At 50.1% G+C, this 23,136-nt stretch overlaps 1 protein-coding gene across 1 annotated transcript in view; it reads right to left on the bottom strand.

Moving 5' to 3' along the window:
* EPS15L1 (epidermal growth factor receptor pathway substrate 15 like 1) overlaps positions 1-23,136 on the bottom strand; it is an 87,801-nt gene that overhangs the window by 53,172 nt on the left and 11,493 nt on the right. The window contains exons 9-14 of the mRNA XM_023738766.1: positions 20,039-20,196; positions 16,641-16,797; positions 16,159-16,244; positions 14,112-14,184; positions 4,035-4,196; positions 1,019-1,216 (exon numbers count right to left, since the gene is read on the bottom strand). Of these exons, the coding sequence (XP_023594534.1) occupies positions 1,019-1,216; positions 4,035-4,196; positions 14,112-14,184; positions 16,159-16,244; positions 16,641-16,797; positions 20,039-20,196 (834 nt within the window). The remainder of the gene's footprint in view (positions 1-1,018; positions 1,217-4,034; positions 4,197-14,111; positions 14,185-16,158; positions 16,245-16,640; positions 16,798-20,038; positions 20,197-23,136) is intronic.

Genomic DNA, 23,136 nt, shown 5'->3' with positions numbered 1-23,136 from the left:
GAGGTGCCTTGGAAGAAAGGCCTGGCAGTCTACTTCTGAAAACTCAGCCATTGAAAACCCTATGGAGCACAGTTCTACTCTGACACAGGCAGGGGCACCAGGAGTTGAAATCAACTCAACGGCAACCGGTTTTCTTGGTCTCTTGTCGTTGTTATCATAATTAGCAGTGTATGCTTATGTCTGGGCACCTATCTGGGTTTTACAAACTCAGGGCTGGGGAGGAAAAGAATTAAAATAATCCTGCAGATACGGATTAACAACAGAGCATACTCCAGAGAATTAAATCTCCTTTGAAGGAATGGCTGGGACACGTCTGGGATCAGCGTTTGCCTGTAAACCCTAGGAGCAGAGAGATTAGCTCAGTCAGGGAAGGAAGCAGAGCTCACCATCACCATTTGGTGTCTGCTGAGGGTGGTGCAATGCCCACTCTGCAGGTCAGATGTGGAAAGGCCAGCATTCTGTGGGGCTGGAAACCATGCAGGCTACCAGGCCTTTGCATTAGGGGGCCGGGGCCCTGTGTGGGGTAAGATGGGACCCACGTGGCATGACAGGGCCCCGCGTGGGAGTGATAGGGGAGCCCGCACGGGGTGATGCTGGTTACAAGATAGCACATCAATGCCTGGCGCTGGACTTGTCGCCCTTAGCCAACATGTCCTTCAACCAGACCTAGGGAGGGGTAGGAACACCTCCCACCACCCTGTCCCCTCCTTATGTAAGCCCTACACTGGCAATAGCACCCCAAGACCCAAGCTCTGTCCTGAGGAGCCCTTGACTAATTCCCTCAGGCCCTGCCTGCACTCGATGATCTCAGCCCCAAGTGGAAGGAAGGTGGTGGCAAAGCTGAGGTCAGTGTGAGGCCAAGCGTGCTGGGGAGGCCATAGCCTTCTACCTCTAGGTGGTAACACAGCCTCTGAGGGAGACTCTGCTACACACAGGTGGCAAGCCAAACACCCCAGCGATCCTCAGCTGGCCGGCTGCCCACACACAGGGCACTCACAGGGATCCCGCCTGCCAGTACCTGGTTGATCTCATCCTGCGTGGACGCGAGGGACTTGAGGATGGTCTCGAGCTGGGCGCGTCCAGCTTGGATGCTCTGCTCCAGCTGCGCCTCCTCCTGCTGCAGGCGGCCCAGCTCGGCCTTGGCCCGGTTCAGGTCGTCCTCCTGGGACCGCAGGTCTGACTCCTGTGACTGGATCTGCATCTTCAGTGATGAAATCTGAAATGGGATTGCAGGGGCGGGCTGTGCGTCAAGGTGAGAGATGGCTTGAGGAAGAAGTCTTAGTCCATGCACTCAGAACAAGCTGAGCTGAGCTGAGCTGAGGAAGGGGAGACCAAGCACAAAGCCTGGGCTCCTGGCAGACAACAAAGCCCCGTCCTGCACCCGGAGCAAAGGAGTGGTAAGACGGACAGACATCCTCACCCAGTGTACTGACACTGATGGCTCTAGAAGGAGCAGGACCTGAACTGGGACTAGGACAGCCATCTGCCTGTGCCCTGTGGGGATGAATGTGCTGCACGAGACACTGAGGATTTTAAAGTTCACGGATACCACAGTCCCCTGGATTCTGGCAAGCCCTGTAGGCCACAGTGGATGGGAATGAGGTGCCCAGACCCCCCACGTATGGCGTGGGAGCTGGCAGTGCCCCAGTGTAGTAGGGTGTCTGCAGGGTTCAGGTCTGGGGAGCCACCTCGCTCACTTATATGACCTGGTCTCTAGACACACAGGTGGGGGAGATAAGATTAGTCCACAAAACACTTTGATGTTCTCCCAACTGGTATTTTAAGCAACTCTATTAAAGCCAGCTACCATCCATCTGTCAGTGTGTCATACTTTGGTGACTTGTGTAGCTATGATGCTGGAAGCTATGCCACCGGTATTTCAAATACCAGCGGGGTCACCCATGGTGGACATGTTTTGGCAGAGCTTCCAGACTCAGACAGACTAGGAAGAAAGGCCTGCTGATCAACTTCCAAAAATTAGCTAATGAAAACCCTAGGGACCGCAATAGAACATTGTCTGATACAGTGCTAGAAGACGAGCCCCCTAGGTTGGAAGGCACTCAAGATACACAGTGGCCACAACCATGGACTTGAGCATACTAACAATCATGAAGATGGCATAGGGCTGGGCGACGTTTTGTTCTGTTGCACGTGAAGTCACCATGAATCAGAGCCCAACAACAACAAATATATTTTTTCTCCTTCCTGAACCATTTGAGGGTACGTTGCAGTCATAATGTCCCTTTATACTCAAATACTTCACTATGTATTTCCTAAAAATGAGTGCATTCTATTTTATGACCATAATAAAATGATTGAACTTAAGAAATTTATCGATACACCATTATTATCCAATACATAGTCTAGATTCAAGTGTCCCCAAAATGGCCTTTATACCAATTTTTTTTCTCTGATCCAAGATCCAGTGGCCAATTCACAGTGGCCACAACCCAGCAAGCACACCAATGATCATGAAGATGACACAGGACTGGGCAGCATTTCATTCTGGTGTACTGGGGGTCACCATGAGTCGGAGCTGACTCAGTGGCAGCTAACAACAACATAAAAGGTATGTGTGCACATGCATGTGTATTCATGTACATAATAAACCACATAGGGGACACAGTTACAGCTACTTCTTAGAACCAAACACTTCACGAGATTGGTGTTCTGGGTTTAAAGGCTTAAGACCACAGTCTCATGGGACAACTCAGTCAACTGGCATAATACAGTTCAGAAAGTGTATATTTTACATCCCAATGTGAAGAGTAGTATCTAGGGTCTTAAAAGCTTGCAAGCAGCCATCTAAGATACAGCTATTGATGTCTACTCATCTGGAACAAAGGAGAAAAAAGGAAACCAAAAACTCAGAGAAGAAAGTAGTCTACAGGACTAACAGTCTACGTGAACCGCAAACCACAGCCTCATCTACCCTGAATCCAGAAGAACTAGATAGTGCCCAGCTACCAATGATCAGGGCCATATAGATGTATCCTGATAGAACAGGAGAAAAATGTTGAACAGAATTCAAATTCTTAAAAAGTCCAGACTTACTAGATTGGTTGAGACTAGAGGACTCTGAGACCATCGCCCTGAGATACTCTTTAAACCCTAAACCGAAATTATCCCATGAGGTCGCCTTTTAGCTAAATAACAGACTGGCTCATAAAATAAAGAATATCACCCATGAGTAATGAGCTCCTTTACAAAACGATCTATAGAAGACCAAATGGTCAAGAATTGCTCTAAAGCAAAGATGAGAAGGTAAGGAGGCAGTGAAACTAGAGTACAGCACTGGAAATGGTACAACCAGAACGGAATGAATGAGAATGATGACACACTGTGAAAAATGTAACCAACATCACTGAATAATTTGTGTAGAAATTGTTAAATGGGAACCTAATTTGCTGTGTTAACTTTCACCTTAATAAAATATTAACAACAACAACAAAAACAAAACAGGTATCACAATAGAGGGTGCCAGACAGAGCAGGAGAAAAATGACAAAATTCAAATTCACAAAAAAAGACCAGACTTACTGGTCTGACAGAGATTGGAGGAATCCTGAGAATATGGCCCCTGGACACCATGTTAACTCAGAATTGAAGTCACTCCCAAAGTTCACCCTTTAGCCAAAGATTAGACAGGTCTATAAAACAAACAATAGCAGATGTGAGGAACGTGCTTCATAGTTCAATCAAGTATACGAGACCAAATGGGCACACCTACCCAAAAGCAAAGACGAGGGGGCAGGAAGGGACACGAAAACTGGATGAATGGGAATGGGAAACCCAGGATGGAGGAGGAGAGAGTGTTGACACATCGTGGGGTCTGCAACCAATGTCACAAAATACTTTGTGTATTAACTGTTGAATGAGAAACTGAATCGCTCTGTAAACTTTCATCTAAAGCATAAAAATAAATAAATAAACCATGAAATCTAGCAGGCTGTCTTCACACCTGTCTCAAGATACTGTGCATGCAGAGGGCTGCAGGACACCACCCACTGCCGGGCGCCCCGGCACACAGCTCACCATCTGCGTCTCGTCCTGGCACTTCTGCCGCACGTCACTCAGCATGTCGCGGAGCTTGGCCTTCTGCTGGTCCATCTCATCCAGGCGGTCCTGAGCGTCCTGCTTCTGAGCCTCCAGCTCCTGGAGACTGCTGGTCTCCCGGTCCAGATCATTCTGCAATTCCTAAGGAGTGGCATGGGTTTGTGTAAGATTGGCAAAGGGAAGCATGCCCGAGATTGTGCCATCAGGGCCCAGGTGAACGCTGCTGAGCCACCCCACAGAACCACACTCCCCATCCGGCCTGGGCTCGCCCTCCATACACACTCAATGTGAGTGCCTTCACCTTGGCCTGCGGCCCTCAGCATGCTCCCTTGCTCACCAGCTCCCTCAGCAAATACTGAGTCCAAGCACTGGGAGAAGGCTGGATTCCCAGTGTGAGATCAGCTCTTTCCCTGCTCACTCTGCAGTGAAGGCAGCAGGGGTGGGGAGACAGCCCTCGGACACAAGCACTCAGGGGATACCCCAAGGGGTCAGTGTAGCACCATCAGAGCCCAGACAGCCAGTTAACCCTGTGTAGCTGAGAGATCCCTGTGGAGGTGTGTTTAGGACGGACCTGCAGGGCAGGCAATGCCAGCCAGGTGAGGAGCTGGAGGGGGGGACCTGGCAGGAGGGACAGCACGGGTGGAGGTGGGACAGGGGTGCCACACTCACAATGAGCCATGTGTATGGGAAAGGGAGGAGAGAGGGGGCCTCAGAGGTCACACCCACAGCCACAGTGAGGACAAGGCACTGCAGAGTGTTCAAGTCTGACACAGGCCCTGTAACCCTCACAGCTCTTCAAGTGTCAGCATCCATCAAAGTTCAGCACAGATGGACCCTGACCTGGAGACTCCACTTCCCCAAAAGCATCCTGGAGGTGCATCAAACCCAAAACATGTATGGCAGCAAAAGCTGCCAATGACCCAAGTCTCCATCAGGCGGGGGCTGGCTGGAAAGCTCCAGAACTGCCACTCTGTGGGACGTCCACCTGATGCAAACAGATGGTGCCACGTGTGAACCAGTGTTCGGGCGCAAAGAGAGGGTACGTTGACGCCCTTCCTTCCATGTGCCCCCTGCCCATTTCTGAAAGGCCTCGTGGGGACCAGCATGCCACCTGCTGTGACTCTCAACCACGTGGGTGTGCTGTCGTCTTTCATATAAACACTGGAGCTAACAGGTGGATGCTCTGAAAGCTCCCTGAGGTGGCACGTGGAGGGCAGTCTGGGGCCAAGAGAGCAGATAGGGCCTGTAGGGGAGTCCTGGGGATTTGGAGGAGAGGAGGCGGATTTGAAGGGAAGTGTCAGGGGACAGGAATATTGTCCGATACAGTGTTGGAAAACAAGCCCCCCAGGTTGGAAGGCACTCAAAATACACAGTGGCTGCAGCAATGGTCTCAAGGAGACCAGCAATCACAAAGATGGCACAGGACCGGGCAGCATTTTGTTCTGTTGTGCCAGGGGCCACCACGAGTTGGAACCAACTTGATGGCAGCTAAGAACAGTGAGGGAGGAGTGTGCTGGGCCAGCACCCAGGTGGGCTGGCTGGGGATGGCAGGCTGGAGCCATCTTAGGAGATGAGGATGCCTGGGGAAGCAGGTCCCCTCCCTGCTCTGAGCATAAAGCATCCCAGCCTCCGTTCATCCACTCCAGAAAGAACTCTTAGTGGTGCTCGGGGCTGAGGGCCAGGTCTCTGCTGCCTGCTCACCCTGCCTTGGCCTTTCTTCAGTGAGCAGACCCTGGGGGCCAATCAAGGGGTCACCTTGGGCACATTAGGCCTGAGATGTGGGAGGAAGACCAAGAGGAGTCAGAGCTCGCTCAGAGGGGCAGTAGCACACAGACGTGGGGTGCCAGCATCAAGGAGGGTTGTACTTGCAGATGGATAGAATGTCCCGGGGGCACAGGGAAGCAGTCAAAGGGACCAGGATGACCCAAGGCCACCTGTGCCCACCCAGTGAAGTGCCAAGCCGGGGGCCTGGACCCACAACTCCTAATTCTGACCCAGCCCGCCAAGGGGCCACTGGCAGGTACGGCCTGACCTCTCATCAGCATGTACACACTGCCGGGGTCTGCAGACTCAGGCCCTGAGGGCCCAGCACCCATAGAAGTCCCTGCCTTCCTCCCCCTTACAAAGACAACAAGACAGACACATCTCATGGTTTGCTCACAGTGCCAGGAGGGGTGGGATACAGGGAGCAAAGGGGGGAAGGCAGGCTTGCCAGCTGTGTCCTCCACAGACTGTGTCCGAGTGTTGAAATGACAGGGTGCTTGCGGACATGGAGACAGGGCAGGGGCCCACAGGGTCTGAGCCCGCCCTTGGGAGCCTGAGTCACCTCTCTCTGCTCTCCCTTCCCTCTCTTTTCTCCTTCTTTATTCTTGCAAATCTGCCACAGAAGACCTTCTTAAGGTGTTAAAAAGCAAAGATATCACTTTACAACTAAGGTGCACGTGACCCAAGCCATGGTGTTTTTAATCACTCTTATGCATGTGAAAGCTGGAGAATGAAAAAGAAAGACAAAAGAATTGATGTGTTTGCTCTGTGGTACTGGTGAAGAATACGGAATATACCATGGACCGCCAGAAGAACAAACAAATCAGTCCTGGAAGAAGTACAGCCAGAATGCTCCTTAGAAGCCAGAACGGTGAGACTTTGGCTTGCTTACTTTGGATGCATCATTAGGAGGGACCAATCACTAGAAAACAACATCACGGTTGGTAGAGGATCAGGAAAGGAGGAAAACCCTCCATGAGATGGATTGACACGATAGCCTAAACAATGGGCTCAAACATGCCAATGATCATGAAGATGACGCAGGAATGAGCAGCATTACATTCTGTTGTATGTGAGGTCGCCATGGGTCGGAGATGACTCAACAGCAACAACATTCTTGCTATCCCTCTCCTTGAAATATCAACCTGTGAAATGGATGCATATGATTTTTAAACACCTGGACCAAGCCTTCTTGGGTTAAGTGTTTGCATTTTGGGGCTGCAGTGCCATAATGACTCAGGCTGTGTATACTGCTCTGCAGCCTCTGTCTTCTTGTAGAATGGTTCTCCCTTTATAGGAAAAGAGGTACGGCTTACTCCGGCCTTGGAGCAACCGACTGTACCACAACCACTCCTGGGTCCCCTGCGACACCAGCCAAGAGGTAGGGGGTGCTGACCACCAATGTGACAGGAGCTGCATCTCTGAACCCCTGAGCTGGGGCACTGAGTTGGGCATGTCTGGGGGAGATTACACAGAATATCTGGAACAGGGGACATGAGTTAGCCACATCTAAAGGAATTGACAGCAACAGGGTTGGCAGTGAAGGAAGCAGGAAGGTGAGGCCCAGCGTGGCGGCTGGGGACACCAGGTGGCCTGGGACATCTAGGCATCAGACCTCATCTGTAACATAAAAGGAGACACCAAAGGTCCCAGAGAGACAAAAGCCCACCAGCTTGCAGTTAGGGCGCTGGTGGCAGGCAGGGAAAGAGGGACTGCACAAAGATAACACAAAAAGAACCCAAGCAGGAAAAAGACGGAAACCAAAGTCTCAGATAAGAAACCAGTCTATAGAGCTAATAGCCTGCATGAGCCAAGGACTCATCCACCCTGAGACCAGAACACCTAGGTGGTGCCCAGCTACCACTACTGACCATTCTAATCAGGGCCACATTAGATGGACCCTGATAGAACGGGAGAAAAATGCAAAACAGAACTCAAATTCTTAAGAAGTCCAGAAATACTAGACCAGTTGACACTAGAGACTCCCTGAGACTTTCACTCTGACATACTCTTTGAACCTTTAACCGAAGCAATCCCAAGGTCATCTTTTAGCAAAATAACAGATTGGCACACAAAATAAGGGACATTATCTATGAATACAGTACTCCATTAAAAAACTAGCTATAAGAGACCAAAAAGGTCAACAATTACTTTAAAGTAAAGATGAGTAGCGGACAGGGAAACTAGAGTACTAGAAACGGAACAACCAGAATGCAATTAAAGAGTGTTGACACAATCGTGAAAAATGTAACTAATGTTGCTGAACAATGTATACAGAAATTGTCAAATGGGAACCTAGTTTGCTATGTAAACTTTCACCTAAAACACAATATTATTTAAAAAATAATAATAAATAAAGGGCAAGCACTTTTATTGTCAAGAAAACAAGAACAAAAAACCAAGAACCCAGGCAATCCACAGAGTCAACACAATCCTATCAGAAACCTAGCTGGTGCCTCTTTCCAGAAATTGACAAGTTGATCCTAAAATTCATGTGGAAATACCAGGAACCCAGAAGAGCTAAAACAATTTTGAAAAAGAAGAACAAAGTTGGAGGACTCATGTTTCCTGATTTCAAAACTTACTATATTGTTGTTGTTAGCTGCTCTAGAGTTGGTGTTGTTGTTAGCTGCTCTAGAGTTGGTTCCAACTCATAGCAACCCTGTGCATAACTAAATGAAACGCTGCCCGGTCCCGCGCCATCCTCACAACAGTAGGTACATTTGAGCCTATTGTTGTAGCCTTATTCATTGTCCAGCTTTTACATGCATATGAGGCAACTGAAAAATACCATGGCTTGGGTCAGGTGCAACCTTAGTCTTCACGGTGACATCTTTGCTTTTGAACACTTTAAAGAGGTCTTTTGCAGTAGATTTGCCCAATGTAATACATCATTTGATTTCTTGACTGCTGCCTCCATGGGTGTTGATTGTGGATCCAAGTAAAATGAAATCCTTAGAAATTTCAATCTCCGTTTATCATGATATTGCTTATTGGTCCAGTTGTGAGGATTTTTGTTTCCTTTATGTTGAGGTGTAATCCATACTGAAGGCTGTAGTCTTTGATCTTCATCAGTAAGTACTTCAAGTCCTCTTCACTTTCAGCAAGAAAGGTTGCGTCATCTGCATATCGCAGGTTGTTAATGAGTCTTCCTCCAATCCTGATGTCCTGTTCTTCTTCATACAGTCCAGTTTCTTGGATTATCTGCTTGGCATACCGATTATGTATGGTGAATGGATACAACCCTGATTTTAAACTGTCCTGATTTTAAATCATGCAGTATCCCTTTGTTCTGTTTACAAACTGCCTCTTGATCTATGTACAAGTTTTGCATGAGCACAATTAAGTGTTCTGGAATACCCATTCTTTGCAAAGTTATCCATAATTTGTTATGATCCAGACAGTCTAATGCCTTTGCATAGTCAATAAAATACAGGTAAACATCTTTCTGGTATTCTCTGCTTTCAGCCAAGATCCATCTGACATCAGCAATGATACCCCTTGTTCCACATCCTCTTCTGAAACCAGCTTGAATTTCTGGCAGTTCTCTGTTGATATACAGCTGCAGCTGTTCCTGAATTATCTTCAGCAAAATTTTACTTGCATGTCATATTCATGATATTGTTCGATAATTTCCACATTTAGTTGGATCAACTTTCTTTGGAATGGGGACAAATATGCATCTCTTCCAGTCAGCTGGCCATGTAGCTGTCTTCCAAATTTCCTGGCATAGTTGAGTGAGCACTTCCATTGTGGCATCCATTTGTTGAAGTGTCTCAATTGATATTCCATCAATTCCTTGAGCCTTGTTTTTCACCAATGCCCTCAGTGCAGCCTGGACTTCCTTCAGAACCATCGGCTCTCAATCATACATTACCTCTTAAAATGGGCGAACGTCAACCAATTCTTTTTAGTACAGAGACTCTGTATATTCCTTCCATCTTCTTTAGGTGCTTCCTACATCATTCAATATTTTGCCCATAGAATCCTTCAATATTCCAATTTGAGGCTTGAATTTTCTCTTCAGTTCTCTCAGCTTAAGAAATGCCGAGGATGTTCTTCCCTTACGGTTTTCTAACTCCTGGTCTTTGCACATATCATTATAATAATACTTTACTTTGTCTTCTTGAGCTACCCTTTGAAATCTTCTGTTCAGCACTTTTACTTCATCATTTCTTCCATTCACTTTAGCTACTTTACATTCAAGTGCAAGTTTCAGAGTCTCTTCTGACATCCACTTTGGTCTTTTCTTTCTTTCCTGTTTTTTTAATGATCTTTTTGCTTTCTTCATGTATGACATCCTTGATGTCATCCCACACCTCGTCTGGCCTTCAGTTATTAGTGTTCAGTGTGCCAAATCTGTTCTAGAGATGGTCTCTAAACTCAGGTGGGATATACTCAAGGTTGTACTTTGCCTCCTGTGGGCTTGTTTTAATTTTCTTCAGCTTCAACTTGAATTTGAATATGAGCAATTGATAGTCTATTTCACAGTCGGTCCCTGGCTAATGTTGAGCTTCTCAATCATCTCTTTTAACAGATGTAGTCATCTTGATTCCTGTGCATTCCATCCGGTGACATCCATGTTTATAGTCATTGTTTACGTTGTTGAAAAAGGTATTTCCAACGAATAGGTAGATGGTCTTGCAGAATACTATCATTCAATCTCCAGCATCATTTATATCACCAAGGCCAAATTTTCCAACTTCTGGTCCTTCTTCTTCGTTTCCAACTTTAGCATTCTAATTACCAGTAATTATCAATGCATACTGATTGCATGTTTGGCCAACTTCAGACTGCAGAAGGTGGTAAAAATCTTCAATTTCTTCATCTTTGGCCTTAGTGGTGGTGTGTAAATTTGAATAATAGTCACATTAACTACTCTTCCTTGTAGGCATATGGATATTATCCTATCACTGACAGCACTATACTTGAGAATAGATCTTGAAACGTTCTTTTTTTTTTTTTCCAACTATCACTGCTCTTTTTTTTTTAATTGTAATTTTTTAAATTGTGCTTTAGATGAAGGTTTACAGAGTAAATTACTTTCTCATTAAACAATTAATACACACAGTGTTTTGTGACATTGGTTACCAATCCCATGACGTGTCAATACTCTCCCCTCCTTGACCTTGGGCTCCCCATTACCAGCTTTCCTGTCCCCTCCTGCCTTCTCGTCCTTGCCCCTGGCTGGTGTGCCCATTTAGTCGTTTTATGGGCCTGTCTAATCTTTGGCTGAAGGGTGAACCTCAAGAGTGACTTCAGGACTGAGTCAAAAGGGTGTCTGGGGGCCATACTCTCAGGGTTTCTCCAGTCTCTGTCAGACCAGTAAGTCTGCTCTTTAAATGTTCTTTTTGACCATGAATGCAACACCATTCCTCTTCAGTTTGTTATATCCGGCATAATGACCATATGATTGTCCAATTCAAAATGGTCAATACCAGTCCATTTCTGCTAATGCCTAGGATATTGATCTTAAAGCATCCCACTTCATTTTTGACAACTTTCAATTTTCCTTGACTCATACTTTGGAAATTCCACCTTCCGATTATTAATGGATGTTTGCAGCTGTTTCTTCTCATTTCTCATTCAACTTACTACAAAGCTATAGTAATCAAGACAGTGTGGTACTAGCACAAGAATAGACATATAGACCCATGGAGTAGAACTAAGTCCAGAAATAAATCCACACACGTATGGTCAACTGCTTTTCAACAAGGGTGCCAAGATCATTCAATGGGGAATGAATGGTCTCTTCAAAAAGTGATGCTGGGACAACTGGATCTTCACATGCAAAAGAATGAAGTTAAACCCCTTACTTACACCATATATGAAAATTACCTTGATTAAAGATCTAAATGTAAAAACTAAAACTCTTAGAACATAGGGGCAAAACCTCATGAGCTTGGATTTGCCAAAGCCTTCTTAATATGACACCAAAAGCACAAACAACAAAAGAAAAACAGATAAACTGGACTTCATCAAAATTGAAAACTTTTGTGCTTCAAAGGACATCATAAAAAGTGAAAAGACAACTGACAGAATTTGATAAAATATTTGTAAATCATTTACCTGTTAAGAGACTATATAAAAACCCTTTATATCTGTATCTTTCTCTACACAGACTATACAAAAAACTTACAACTCAGTTATAAAAAGACAAATAATCAATTAAAAAATGAGGAAAGGACTTGAATAAATATTTCTCCAAAGAAGATATACAAATGGCCAACAAGCACATAAAAAAATGCTCGACATCATTAGCCATCAGGGAAATGCAAAACCACAATGAGATACCACTCCATACCCACTAGGATAGCTAGAATCAAAAAGAAAGAGAATTGGCGAGGATGTGGAGAAATGTAAAATGGTGCTGGTGGGAATGCAAAATGGTGTAGTAGGTTTGGAAAACAGTCTGGTAGTTCCTCAAACATAGTTACCACTTGACCCAGCAATTTCACTCTCACATATATAACCAAGAGAAATTAAAATATAGGTTCACACGCAACTTGTACATGGATGTTCACAGCAGCATTACTCACAATAGCCAAAAGGTGGAAATAATCCAAATGTCCATCAATAAATGAATAAACACAATGTGGTCCATTCATACAATAGAATATTACTCACTCATAAAGAGAAATAAAGTTCTGATACATGCTATGACATGGATGAACCTCAAAAACATATGCTGAGAGAAGCCAGTCACTAAAGGACACACACTGTACGATTCCACTTAGATGAAATGTCTAGAATAGGCAAATGCAGAGATAGAAGGTAGATTAGTGGTTGCCAGGGGCTGGGGTCCACCCCTGCCCCATCTGTCAGTTTGTCATGCTGTGGTGGCTTGCATGTTGCTGTGATGCTGGAAGCTATGCCACCAGTATTTCAAATACCATAATGGTCGCCCACGGTGGAAAGATTTTTGTGGCGTTTACAGACTAAGACAGACTAGGAAGAAAGGCCTGGCGATCTACTTCTGGAAAATCAGCCAATGACAACCCTATGGATCAGAAGAACAGGCTATTCTGCCACCATCGTGGGGATGGCGCGGGACCAGGCTACGTCTGATTCCATTGTGCGTGGGGTTGCCATGAGTCAGAGCTGACTCAACAGCAACTAACAACCATAACAGGGGCTGGGAGGGCTGGAATGATGAAAGGGTGACAGTAAAGGGTATGGCGTTTCTTTTTGGGGTGATAAAATGATCTAAAATTGACTGTGGTGATGGCTGAACAACCTTGTGAGTATACTAAAAACCACTGAATTGTACACTCAAAGCGGGTGAATTGTACAAAGGGTGCGCTGTATCTCAATAAAGCTGTTACAGAAAACGACAAACAACCCAGGCAGAGCAACTGCAGCCCTCACTGGGACAGTGGCCATGGAAATGGAGACTATCCGTAGGGCAGGGTGAGGGGAGGACAGGACATTGGGGATGAGAAATCGGCAAGGCTTCCACGGCTTAAAACCAAATTGACCTGACAACAAAAGACCTCCTGCGCCACACAGAGCCATGACAGGTGGCCGTCCTAGAGGATGCGTCCTGATTTTCTCCAGGCCAGGCCCAGCTGGGAAAGGCAACAGGAACCAAAGTCACAGCACAGCCTCCTCTGGGCTCTGATGCCAAGAACAGCAGAGCTGGCCCAGCGGGTGGCAGACCTCATGTCTCAGCCCCACAACCACCTGGGGAAAGTAGAACGCTCATTGCCAATGTTGAGGTGTTAAGTCACTTGCTTGAGGTCACACCGCGGATAAGAAGAGCCAGGTTTGAGCCGCAGTGGTCTGACTCCACAGCCTCTGCTGGCCACCACCACACTTTAAGAGACCCTACAAGTAGGACTGTCTCCAAAACCATTTAGAAGCCACTGAACCTTGAAGACATGATGCTGAGTGAAGGAAGCCAGACACAAAAGACCACATAGCGTAAGATCCCACTTACATGAAATGTCCAGAACAGGCAAACCCACAGAGACAGAAAGTAGATTAATGATCCCCATGGCATAGTGACTGCTGATGGGTTTCTTTGGGGGGATGAGAATGTTCTGGAACTAGATAGAGGTGGTAGTTGTACAATGTGGTGAATATACTGAATGTCAATGAACTGTATGCCTTAAAATGGTTAATTCTCTGTTATGTGAATTATGTCTCAACAAAAACAGGCAACTGTCTAGTTATAGGAAACGCAGAAAATTTCATTTTCAGCCCCCAGCAATAGCGTAACTCATGTAGAAAGACTTTTTCCTGTACTACATCTAACACAAATAGGTCTGGCAGAAGCGAGCAGGTCCTTACCTGAACTTCATTGGTTTTCTGTCTGATTGCCTCTTCCTTCTCTCTAATGTCTTGTTCCAGTGAATACTTCTCCCTGAAGGTTTAGAAATGTTGTATAAGAGTGCAGAGAGCATGAGTGAGTTGATGAATGCAGATAGGGGGACCCTCTGCTCCCACCTTCAGGACCCCTCAGCTCACCCCACAGTAACTGGCAATGATAGCTCTCTAGGGTGAAAGGAACCCCGACCCTGGCCCAATGCCTCTGCCTGGCCTCATGCCCCCACTCCGAGCATGGGTGAAATCTGTGGTGATGGAGCCCTTCTCTCAATCCGACCACACGAGCCTTAAAAAGCAGAGACTTGTCTCTGCCGGGGGCCCTGGTGGCGCAGTGGTTAAGTGTTTGGCTGCTAACCAAAAGGTCAGGAGTTTGACTCCAACAGCCGCTCCTTGGAAACCCTATGGGGCAGTTCTACTCTGTCCTACAGGATCACTATGAGTTGGAAACAAGTTGCCAGCAACGGGTTACAGGTTGTCTCCACCTGAGTGGGGAGCCCTAGTGGCACAGTGGTTAAGTGCTCGACTGCTAACCGAAAGGTTGGCAGTTCGAACCTACCGGTTGCTCTGTGGGAGAAAGACGTGGCAGTCTGCTTCAATAAAGATTTACAGCCTTGGAAACCCTATGGGGACAGTTTTACTCTGTCCTATAGGGTCTCTATGAGTCAGAATCAATTCAACAGCTGTGGGTTTGGGGTTTTTTTGTCTCCCCCAGTAACAGGAGGAAGCCAGAGAGACTCCGAGGGGAACCAGGACTTGACACACTGTGGAGGGGCCCCTGAGAAATAACACGGGCAGTTTTAAACAAGAGTGGCCCCAGCCAAGAAAGCCAGGACCTCAGAACTATAGCTGTGAGGAGTGTGGTTCTGCCAGCACCTGAAGGGAATGGGGGACAGTTTTCCCCCAAGCCTCTGAGAAGAGCTTGCCTAATGATCCCCAGTAGGGCCCTCAGCCTGAGACCCCTTACAATGGCCCAAGGGGTTGGCAGAGCCTAGGGCCTCCCACCTTGACCCCAGGGCCTTGTGACTGCTAGCAGACCCACACATACCTCGGAGGCAACGCTGCTTTTGATTTTGGTCAAGTACCGAACCCCTCCCCATGGCGGGCAGAGACCCTCAGCTCTCTGTGTCGGACTGGTGCCCCGAAATAACAAGAGTCCATGTGACCCAGAATTAACTGGAAAGGGAATGCTGCTCTTGAAGAAATCACAGGGGGATACCAGAAGTGAATTTAACTCTTTGTGCCAGGAACTCAAAGTGTAGTCCTGGACCGAAGCCCCCTGCTCACACCTGAGGGAGCTGGGGAGGGTGCGGAGAAAGCAGAGGTGGAGATGTGGGCACAAAGCCCCTTCTGCACAGTTTGGCCCTCGTGTGCTAAGCGACACACACACTCACCACAGGAGACCCAGTGGCTTATCTGTGCATAGACGACGCTGCCATCTCCATGCCCCATGGGATGGCACAGGGGCTGGGCTGGTGCTAATGCACACTGTCGAGTCAGCCTCCAATTCATGGTGACCCCATACACAACAAAACAAAATGCTGCCCAGTTCTGTTCCATCCCCATGATAGGTCATGGATCAGACCATTGTGATCCATACTGTTTCCAATGGCAGATTTTTGGAAGTTGATTGCCAGGCATTTCCTCCTAGTTTGTCATAGTCTGGAAGCTCTGCTAAAACCTGTTCAGCACCACAGCAATACACAAGCCTCTACTGACAGACGGGAGTGACTGCACCTGAGGGAACTGAACCCAGGTCTCCTGCATGGAAGGCAAGAACTCTACCACTGAGCCACCACTGTCCCTTGATGCTCACTGAGGGGGCAAAGGGGCTGTTATTTGCACTCATTAAAGCAGTTTAGTAACTCAAGAGCATTTGTGCCACTCTCCTGTTTTGAATAAACTTACAATAACCCATCTCCACATCTTTCATGTTCTCTGCTATTCCAGCAATGACCTGTGATTGGGTCCGCATTAGGTTCAGACCCGAGGGATGGAGCCGATGTCCACGTACCTCTGCAACTGTGCAATCTCCTGACTGATATCATCCAGCTCCTTCACACCAGTGAACTCCCCTGAGCCGAGGGAGCCTGAACCATCCTAGGATCAAACAGGACATCGAGATTAGCAAGATGACAAGACCTTGGAGCAGGGGCAGGAGGGCTTAGGACCAGGAACAAAGCTGTCTTATCTCAGGTTCACAGGAAGAGGCAGCAGAACTGCTAGCCACCAGCCCAGTACACGTCTGGGTGGCTGTGCTGCCTGCCAGGGGCCTGTGTGGGAGCACACACCCATCAGAAAGCCACCCCATCAAGGCACCCTACCACAGGGAGCCTTCCACTCAGGAACCCTTCCACAAGGTACCCACACACTGGATCCCTCCCATTGGGGCACCTCCCGCCAGGGGGAACCCCCTGCAAACGGCTGCCTCACAGGCCACCAGTGGCACCTGGTTGCATGCATGGAAATGGCATGCACACTGAGGGGGCTACTCACCTGGACAGGGGTGCCTCTCTCCGAGGGCGGGACCATGTCCGGCGAGAGGACTTGAGGGGGGTCGAGGCCTTTACTGACCTTCTGCTGAATGAAATACATAGCTAACGCGAATTGGTCTTTGCTTAACTTCCCCATTTGCCTCGTGTCAGCCAGGGCCCTGGGAGAGACGTGGGGATGCTCATTACACATCGCAGATGGACAATCCACCGCTCACTGCAAGCATGCTGCCGAGCCCAGACACACAGCCCAGCAAAGGGCACTACTTCCCACCTGGCATCTGTGGACTGCAGACCTCGGGCACCCCACCCTTGCAGGCACCACAATGCCCAGCCCCCAGTAACCCTACCAGAGTGTACAAGGAGCCCTCACCCAGCCGGAGCAGAAGGACAAGACCACCACATCCCCCGAGATCGAGGCACAGTCCCTGGACAGGATCTCTCGAGGTTGGGGGAAATGCGGCCGGCGTGGCTTTCCTCCCTGTGTGGTGTGAATGTGTATGGTGGTTCTGGCACCTTCCATGTTCAATGGGGACAGGCCACTCCAAAGGAGATGGCACCAGAGCGAGCAGACCAGGTGCTTGGCCGAGTCTGCTGCTAGTGCTGCGGGTTTCAGTGAGGGCTGTGGTGTGCAGGCAATGTGGGGACTTATGGGGGGCAACTGGGGGATGATGGGGGACAATGTGGGATGATGGAAGGGTGATGGAGGATGTGAGAGAACAACAGGGGTGACATGGGGACAAGAGGGGACAGGGTTGATGGGGGAACAACCAAATGGAAACCACGTGGGGTGATGTGGTGATGTGGGGACAAGGTGGGTGCAATGCAGGGGCGATGAAGGGACGGTATGGGGATGATATAGGGAGCATGTGGGGCGATGAGGGGCAGAGTGAGGGGTGAAGCAGCATTGCTGGCTGTCATCACGATGGTGGAGGAGCTATGCTGGACCTGCAACACAGACCTGGTCACAGAGCACAGGACCGTCCCCACAGCTCAGTGTCCTTGCCTTCCTGGCCTTCTGACATCCAGCCTGACTGGGCGCTGCAAGATGTGAGCCAGCAGACCTGCAGAACGCGGGGCCTGAGCACCCAGAGGAGGCCCCTGAGCAGGCCTGTCGCAGGGGCGCAGCAAGGATGGGCTCAGCACTTGCAACAGCACCTTCTCCCACAGGCGGACACTCCACATGGCTCATGACCCGTGGCACAGTCACTGTGGAGATGGTGCAGCCAATGCCTGATCTGAGCAGGAGAGCTGGGCTCAAGTTCAAGCACTGTCAGCACATGGACGGTGGACTCCTCAGGGAGGGCTGTCCCGAGAACATGTGTGCCAGCTGCATGCTTTGTACAAGGGTCTGGCCCAGAGAGTAGACTTGGAGTGATGGCTTCACGTGGCATGACCCATGTGCAGTTTGCCATGACAGCCAGCCCCGCTGCACACGGAAGCCCGAGGCTGGTGTGTGCCCTATCCACATTGCTCCTGTTCACTGAACCGTCCCTCCGCTGTTTGTGAAGCGCAGCCTCCACGGTCTTGTGACAACTCTCAGGCTCACGGTGTAGGAGTGTCAAGGAAGGACTGGACTCTGTCCATGATTATCCTGCCGCTACTCCTGCTGGCCAGGTTCCAGTCCTCCTGAGGAGCTGCTTCTCAGTGTCCCCGGTCCCTGGCCTGTAGCACTACCTCCTATCCTCTCTCCACCCCTGCCCCACGTGCTGTCCTTGCTTCAGCCCAGGCCCCGCCCTCTCCATCCATTTCCTAGTCGCCATCATGGTGTCCGTCCAGCCCTTCTTTCCCTTCGCTCCCAGTGTGGATGCCTTTTGGTTTTCCTCCGAGTCCAAGCACACCTGTGACTTCGCTGAGTCTTCACCATCATCATGTCATGTATGTTTAAATACATACTATAAGTTACTTTCTTTGGCTGTCGCTTTACGTGACAATCAGGCGTATGTCACCACCTTGGCATTTCAAGATGGTACAAGGGCTGTAAGTTTGATATGCCCTGGGTGATGCAACCCGTCGGCTGCTAACCGAAATGCTGCAAGTACGAGTCCACCCAAAGGTGCCTCAGAAAAAAGCCTTGGTGATCTACTTCCAAAAAACCAGCCATTAAAAACCCTATGGAGCACAGTTCCACTCTGACACATATGGGGTGGCCATGAGCTGCAGCTGGCTCACAGCAACTGGTTTGGTTATTTTTTTTTGTTTGGGTCTGATGCGGAAGTGCCCAGCCCCCAGTTAGGATGAGCACTGTCCTGGAGCCTGGCTCATCATGTGCTGGGCACCACTTTGAGGGTGGCCAGCCTTCTGGGGCAGAGCTCTCACCTCTCCACGTGGATCAGCCACCCAGCAACATGCTGGATTTCACTATTCATAGGGAATCAGACGGAAACTCTCTCCTCCTTACAACTCCTATAGGAAGCCCTTTCAGGCCCAAGGACTCTGAGGAAAAAGCTAGAAGCTGACTTTCTATATTGTTGTTAGTTGCCGTCGAGTCAGCCCCTGACTCACGGCAACCCCAGGCACAATGGAACAAAATATTGCCCCGTCCTGTGCCATCCCCATGATGAGATGTGGATCTGACGGCTGTGCTCCAGAGTTTTCACTGGCTGATTTTCGGAAGTCGATTGCCAGGTCTTTCTTCCTAGTCTATCTTACTCTGGAAGCGCCGTTGAAACCTGTTCAGCATCACAGTAACACTCAAGCCTCCACTGACAGACTGGTGATGGCTGCACATGAGGTGCATTGGCTGGAAATCAATCCCAGGTCTCCCGCATGGAAGGTGAGGATTCTACCCCTGAACCGCCAATGTTTACAGAAGCTGACTTTACCACTACTCAATTACCCTAGGAAATCGGCCCTGTTGGGCCTCAGAGGAGGGGAGGGTGAGGCCGGCTCCTCGGCGCATCCTGGGTGCAGCCTAGAGTCCCGCAGACAGCTCACCCTCCCTGGGAGCCGAGTCCCTGACCTCCAGGAAGCAGTTTTTGTGGGGAGGCGGCCACAGTTCTGACTACTCGGTGTGGGGAAGTTGGAGCCTTTGGTTATTGTTCCCCCAGTCAGCGGGGTCAAACCCTTACACTCCCACTGGCTGAGGTGTGGCCCCTGGCAGAATCAGCACAGCCAGCAGCCGGTGTGGTCCTGGCTCTCCACACGGACAACTAGAGAGCTCTCTGGAGGTGGTCTGAGGGCCCTGCTGCTAGGAGAGGGGCTGCATGATAGAGGTGCAGGAAACGGAGCTGCCCGCCTCTGCCATCACGGCAGCAGCCCGGCCCTTCCTATTCAGCTCCCACCCTCTAGAACAGAACACTCACATTTTCATTCACACAGTGCCTCTCTGAGCCCCCACAGCCATACATGCTCCGCATCCCTCTCCCAGCACTGTCTGCCTGCACGCCCGCCCACGCTCACCAGATGTGTGCCAGCAGGCTCTGGGTGAGGCCTGAGTGCATGAAGATGTCCTTCACCTCTTGGCCACTCACGTAGCCATCCAGGTCCAGGTCCGTCTTCAGGAAGATCTCGTCGAAGCGCATCTTGTCAGCCACGGGCACCACCCAGCTCACCACAGGCTGCAGGGGACGTGTACCACGGTTAGTCCCGAGTGTGTTATGCCAAAACACACACCTACGCCACCAGGGCAGCACCTTTCAGAGTAAAGATCTCATAACACCATCGCCAAGGAGGCAGCCAGGACCCCTGCTGCGTCAACAAGGACACCGAGGCCGAGACAGGTGGAACGGACATGGCTGGGCCCCCCACAGCCTTTGCATCACTGTACAGCACCCCCGCCGCTCTCCTGCACTTCAGAGGAAGGTGGACACCCAGTGGCCTGCCCACCACAGCCCTTTCATCCTCGCCTCTGGGGCACAAAGGGCAGCCCTGATCTCCTCCTGGGAGGCTGAGGAACTCAGGCAGACCCCAGCTACCCGCTGGGAGCTTGGTCCACTGACACCCAGCCTGGTCAGTGTGCACGCCCCCTACAGCTTCTTCCCTGGCCCCCAGAGTGCTGTCCGCCATGCCTCTGTCTCCTCGAGTCTGCTCCTTTGAGACTGAGCCCACCTGGGAGATGTCAGCGCACACGTCACCAAGAAGCAAAGTGAAGACAGAACCTGCACCTGCAGGACAGGCAGGTAGGGCCCCTAGTAAAGGGGTGGAGAAGTCCTGAGCCTCTAATGTGCATGATGACCATGGTGGAGGGGTCCTCAGCAGCAAGGGGTCCATATCAGTGAGGGGTCTCTACCAGCTAGGGGCCACCCGGAGAGAGGGGTCTGATCTGGAACACAGAGCTGAGAGCCTAGACACAGGGCGACCTCGGCCACGTGGCTGGGCCCTCGAGGCACATGTGCCCTCCACACTCGATCTTCACTAGCATTGTGACAAAGGCTCATGTGGGCTCACTGGTGCCCTGTCCATTGGCCAACTCAAGCGTGGCAGCAGGTGGGCCCCTCAGGCCAGGCCAGGCCCCTCCGCTGACCTGCTGGACCTCGCCCTCCCCTCGCACCACACTCCATGCTGTCTGTCCTCAAGGCGGGTCCTTATGAAGTAGTCTCCTTCACTATCCAGGGGAACCTACTGCGATGCTGGGAACCTACTGTGACGCTGGGAACCCAGGACATGTGTCTATGGGGCAGGGCACCACATCACCAAGCCCACCTCGGCCCCAGAGCACAGTGAGTGGAACACTTAGGAGAGCGAGGAATTTATGGAAAAATATCTCCCAACCTATTGACTTAATTCCAACAGTGAGAGGTCAGAGTGAGCAACGCCTGCCTCTATCTGTCACATCCTACGAGGTGGGTTTTCTGAGCCACCTGAACCTGCTGTGCATGAGGCAAGGGCAGAAAGAGACACATATGAAGGAGTGCTAGTGAAAAATTAAAAATCCTTGCTGTCCTGAGTTGAGGCCAGTGCAGATATGACCTCAGAGGCTAGACCATACAGATGGGCCCAAGGGCAGACAAGTGAGCTGAGGGGGAAGCGATCCTGTGCCCAGAGACCACGTTCTGGGTACCCAAACATACCACCTGCCCCAGCCTATGTCACCGTGCAGAGAGGCAAGAGGCTCTCCCGAGAAGGGCGGGTTTTCAAGTGGCAACACCCAGGGAGTAGAGACAGACCCAGGGTGGGAGTGGCCACCACCACACACCAGGGCCACGGGGCCCAGACTGAGCCAATGCTGGCCTGAGGATGGGGGACATGGCGACTGAGGCCCCAGAAACTCCCCTTCTCGTGCCCACGACACCAGCAGCTGACCCTTCCATGGATAAGGAGACACACTCCCCACCCCACCGCTAGCCACTGATAAAATCAGTCTAGTTAAGTGATCCGAAGAAGTGTCCCTGGGACTGGGGGGAGCCTAGAGGTTACCAGGAAGGGATTAGGAGCGCCGGTCTACCTGAGCCTTCAGGGGTTGGCTCCACTTGCTTCCTCAGCTACACTGAGCTCACCTGCCATACTTAATGTAAACCTGGGTGAGGTGCTGCTGTTGTGAAAATCAACAGCTCATACAGGTGCTCACCAGCCCAGCCTCTACACCTGCCTCTCTGCTGCCTTGGACCCAGTGGCCCCCACTGGCCTCCCTCCTGCACCTACAATGCACTGAGCCCTGCTCCCCCAGAGCCCTGGCGTGGCTGCCCTCCCGCCTCCTCGCTCGTCACCCAGGTGTCACCTCAGACGTCACCTCACTGGTCTATAGGAGTACACCCCTCACTGCCTCCTCCCCTGTGGCCCCAGCCTCTTGGCAGTGCCAGACGCAGTGGGTGGCTACTGGACACGCCGCCTGGGCCATCTAAACGCCAGGCTTGTGACCAGGTGTGAAACCCTGCCAGCCTCACCCTCCCACCTGGCCAGAGCAGTGACAGGAGTCGCACCCACTGCCCAGCACCATGGCTGAGCTGCCTCCATCCTCTCTGCCCACCTTCTGCGCCACGAGGTCCTCAAGGAGGCATCTGCCGAGATGACGCTGCTTTACGAACGTATTATTTGCTCTCATAACTGTCCACGTGCAGCTCACCCTCCCCTTCATCGCCACAGGACGGTGCTAGCTGCCAGCTGGCCTTTCTCTTGTCACAACCAAGCACGGCTGCTTTGCCTTAAAAGCCACAAATAAAGCAGAAACCAACGAGTGATCCCAGAAGAGACTCGCTCTCACTTTCCTGCACACTTTACCAGCTGCCACTGAGTCGACTCCAACTCCTGACGACCCCACGTGTCTGAGTAGAACTGTGCTCCATAGGGTTTTCCATGGCTGATGTTTCAGGAGATCATCAGGCCTTTATTCTGAGGCACCTCTGGGCAGACTCAAACCTCCAACCTTTCAGTTAGCAACCAAGTGTCCACCATCTGCACCACCAAGGGACTCCTTACAGAATACAACTACCGTGAATAACGAGAAGCAACTGTATGTACACATGAGTGAGCAAGACATAAATCCCAATGATAAATATTTCCCTCGTTTTGGGTCCCCAGTCACGCATGCTGTGACCCGCACTCAGGGACTGCCGCTCTAG

This window comes from Trichechus manatus, unplaced genomic scaffold (assembly GCF_000243295.1).
Source record: "Trichechus manatus latirostris isolate Lorelei unplaced genomic scaffold, TriManLat1.0 scaffold00122, whole genome shotgun sequence".
Lineage (NCBI taxonomy): Eukaryota > Metazoa > Chordata > Mammalia > Sirenia > Trichechidae > Trichechus > Trichechus manatus.
This window is presented reverse-complemented; position numbering and strand designations above follow the sequence as displayed.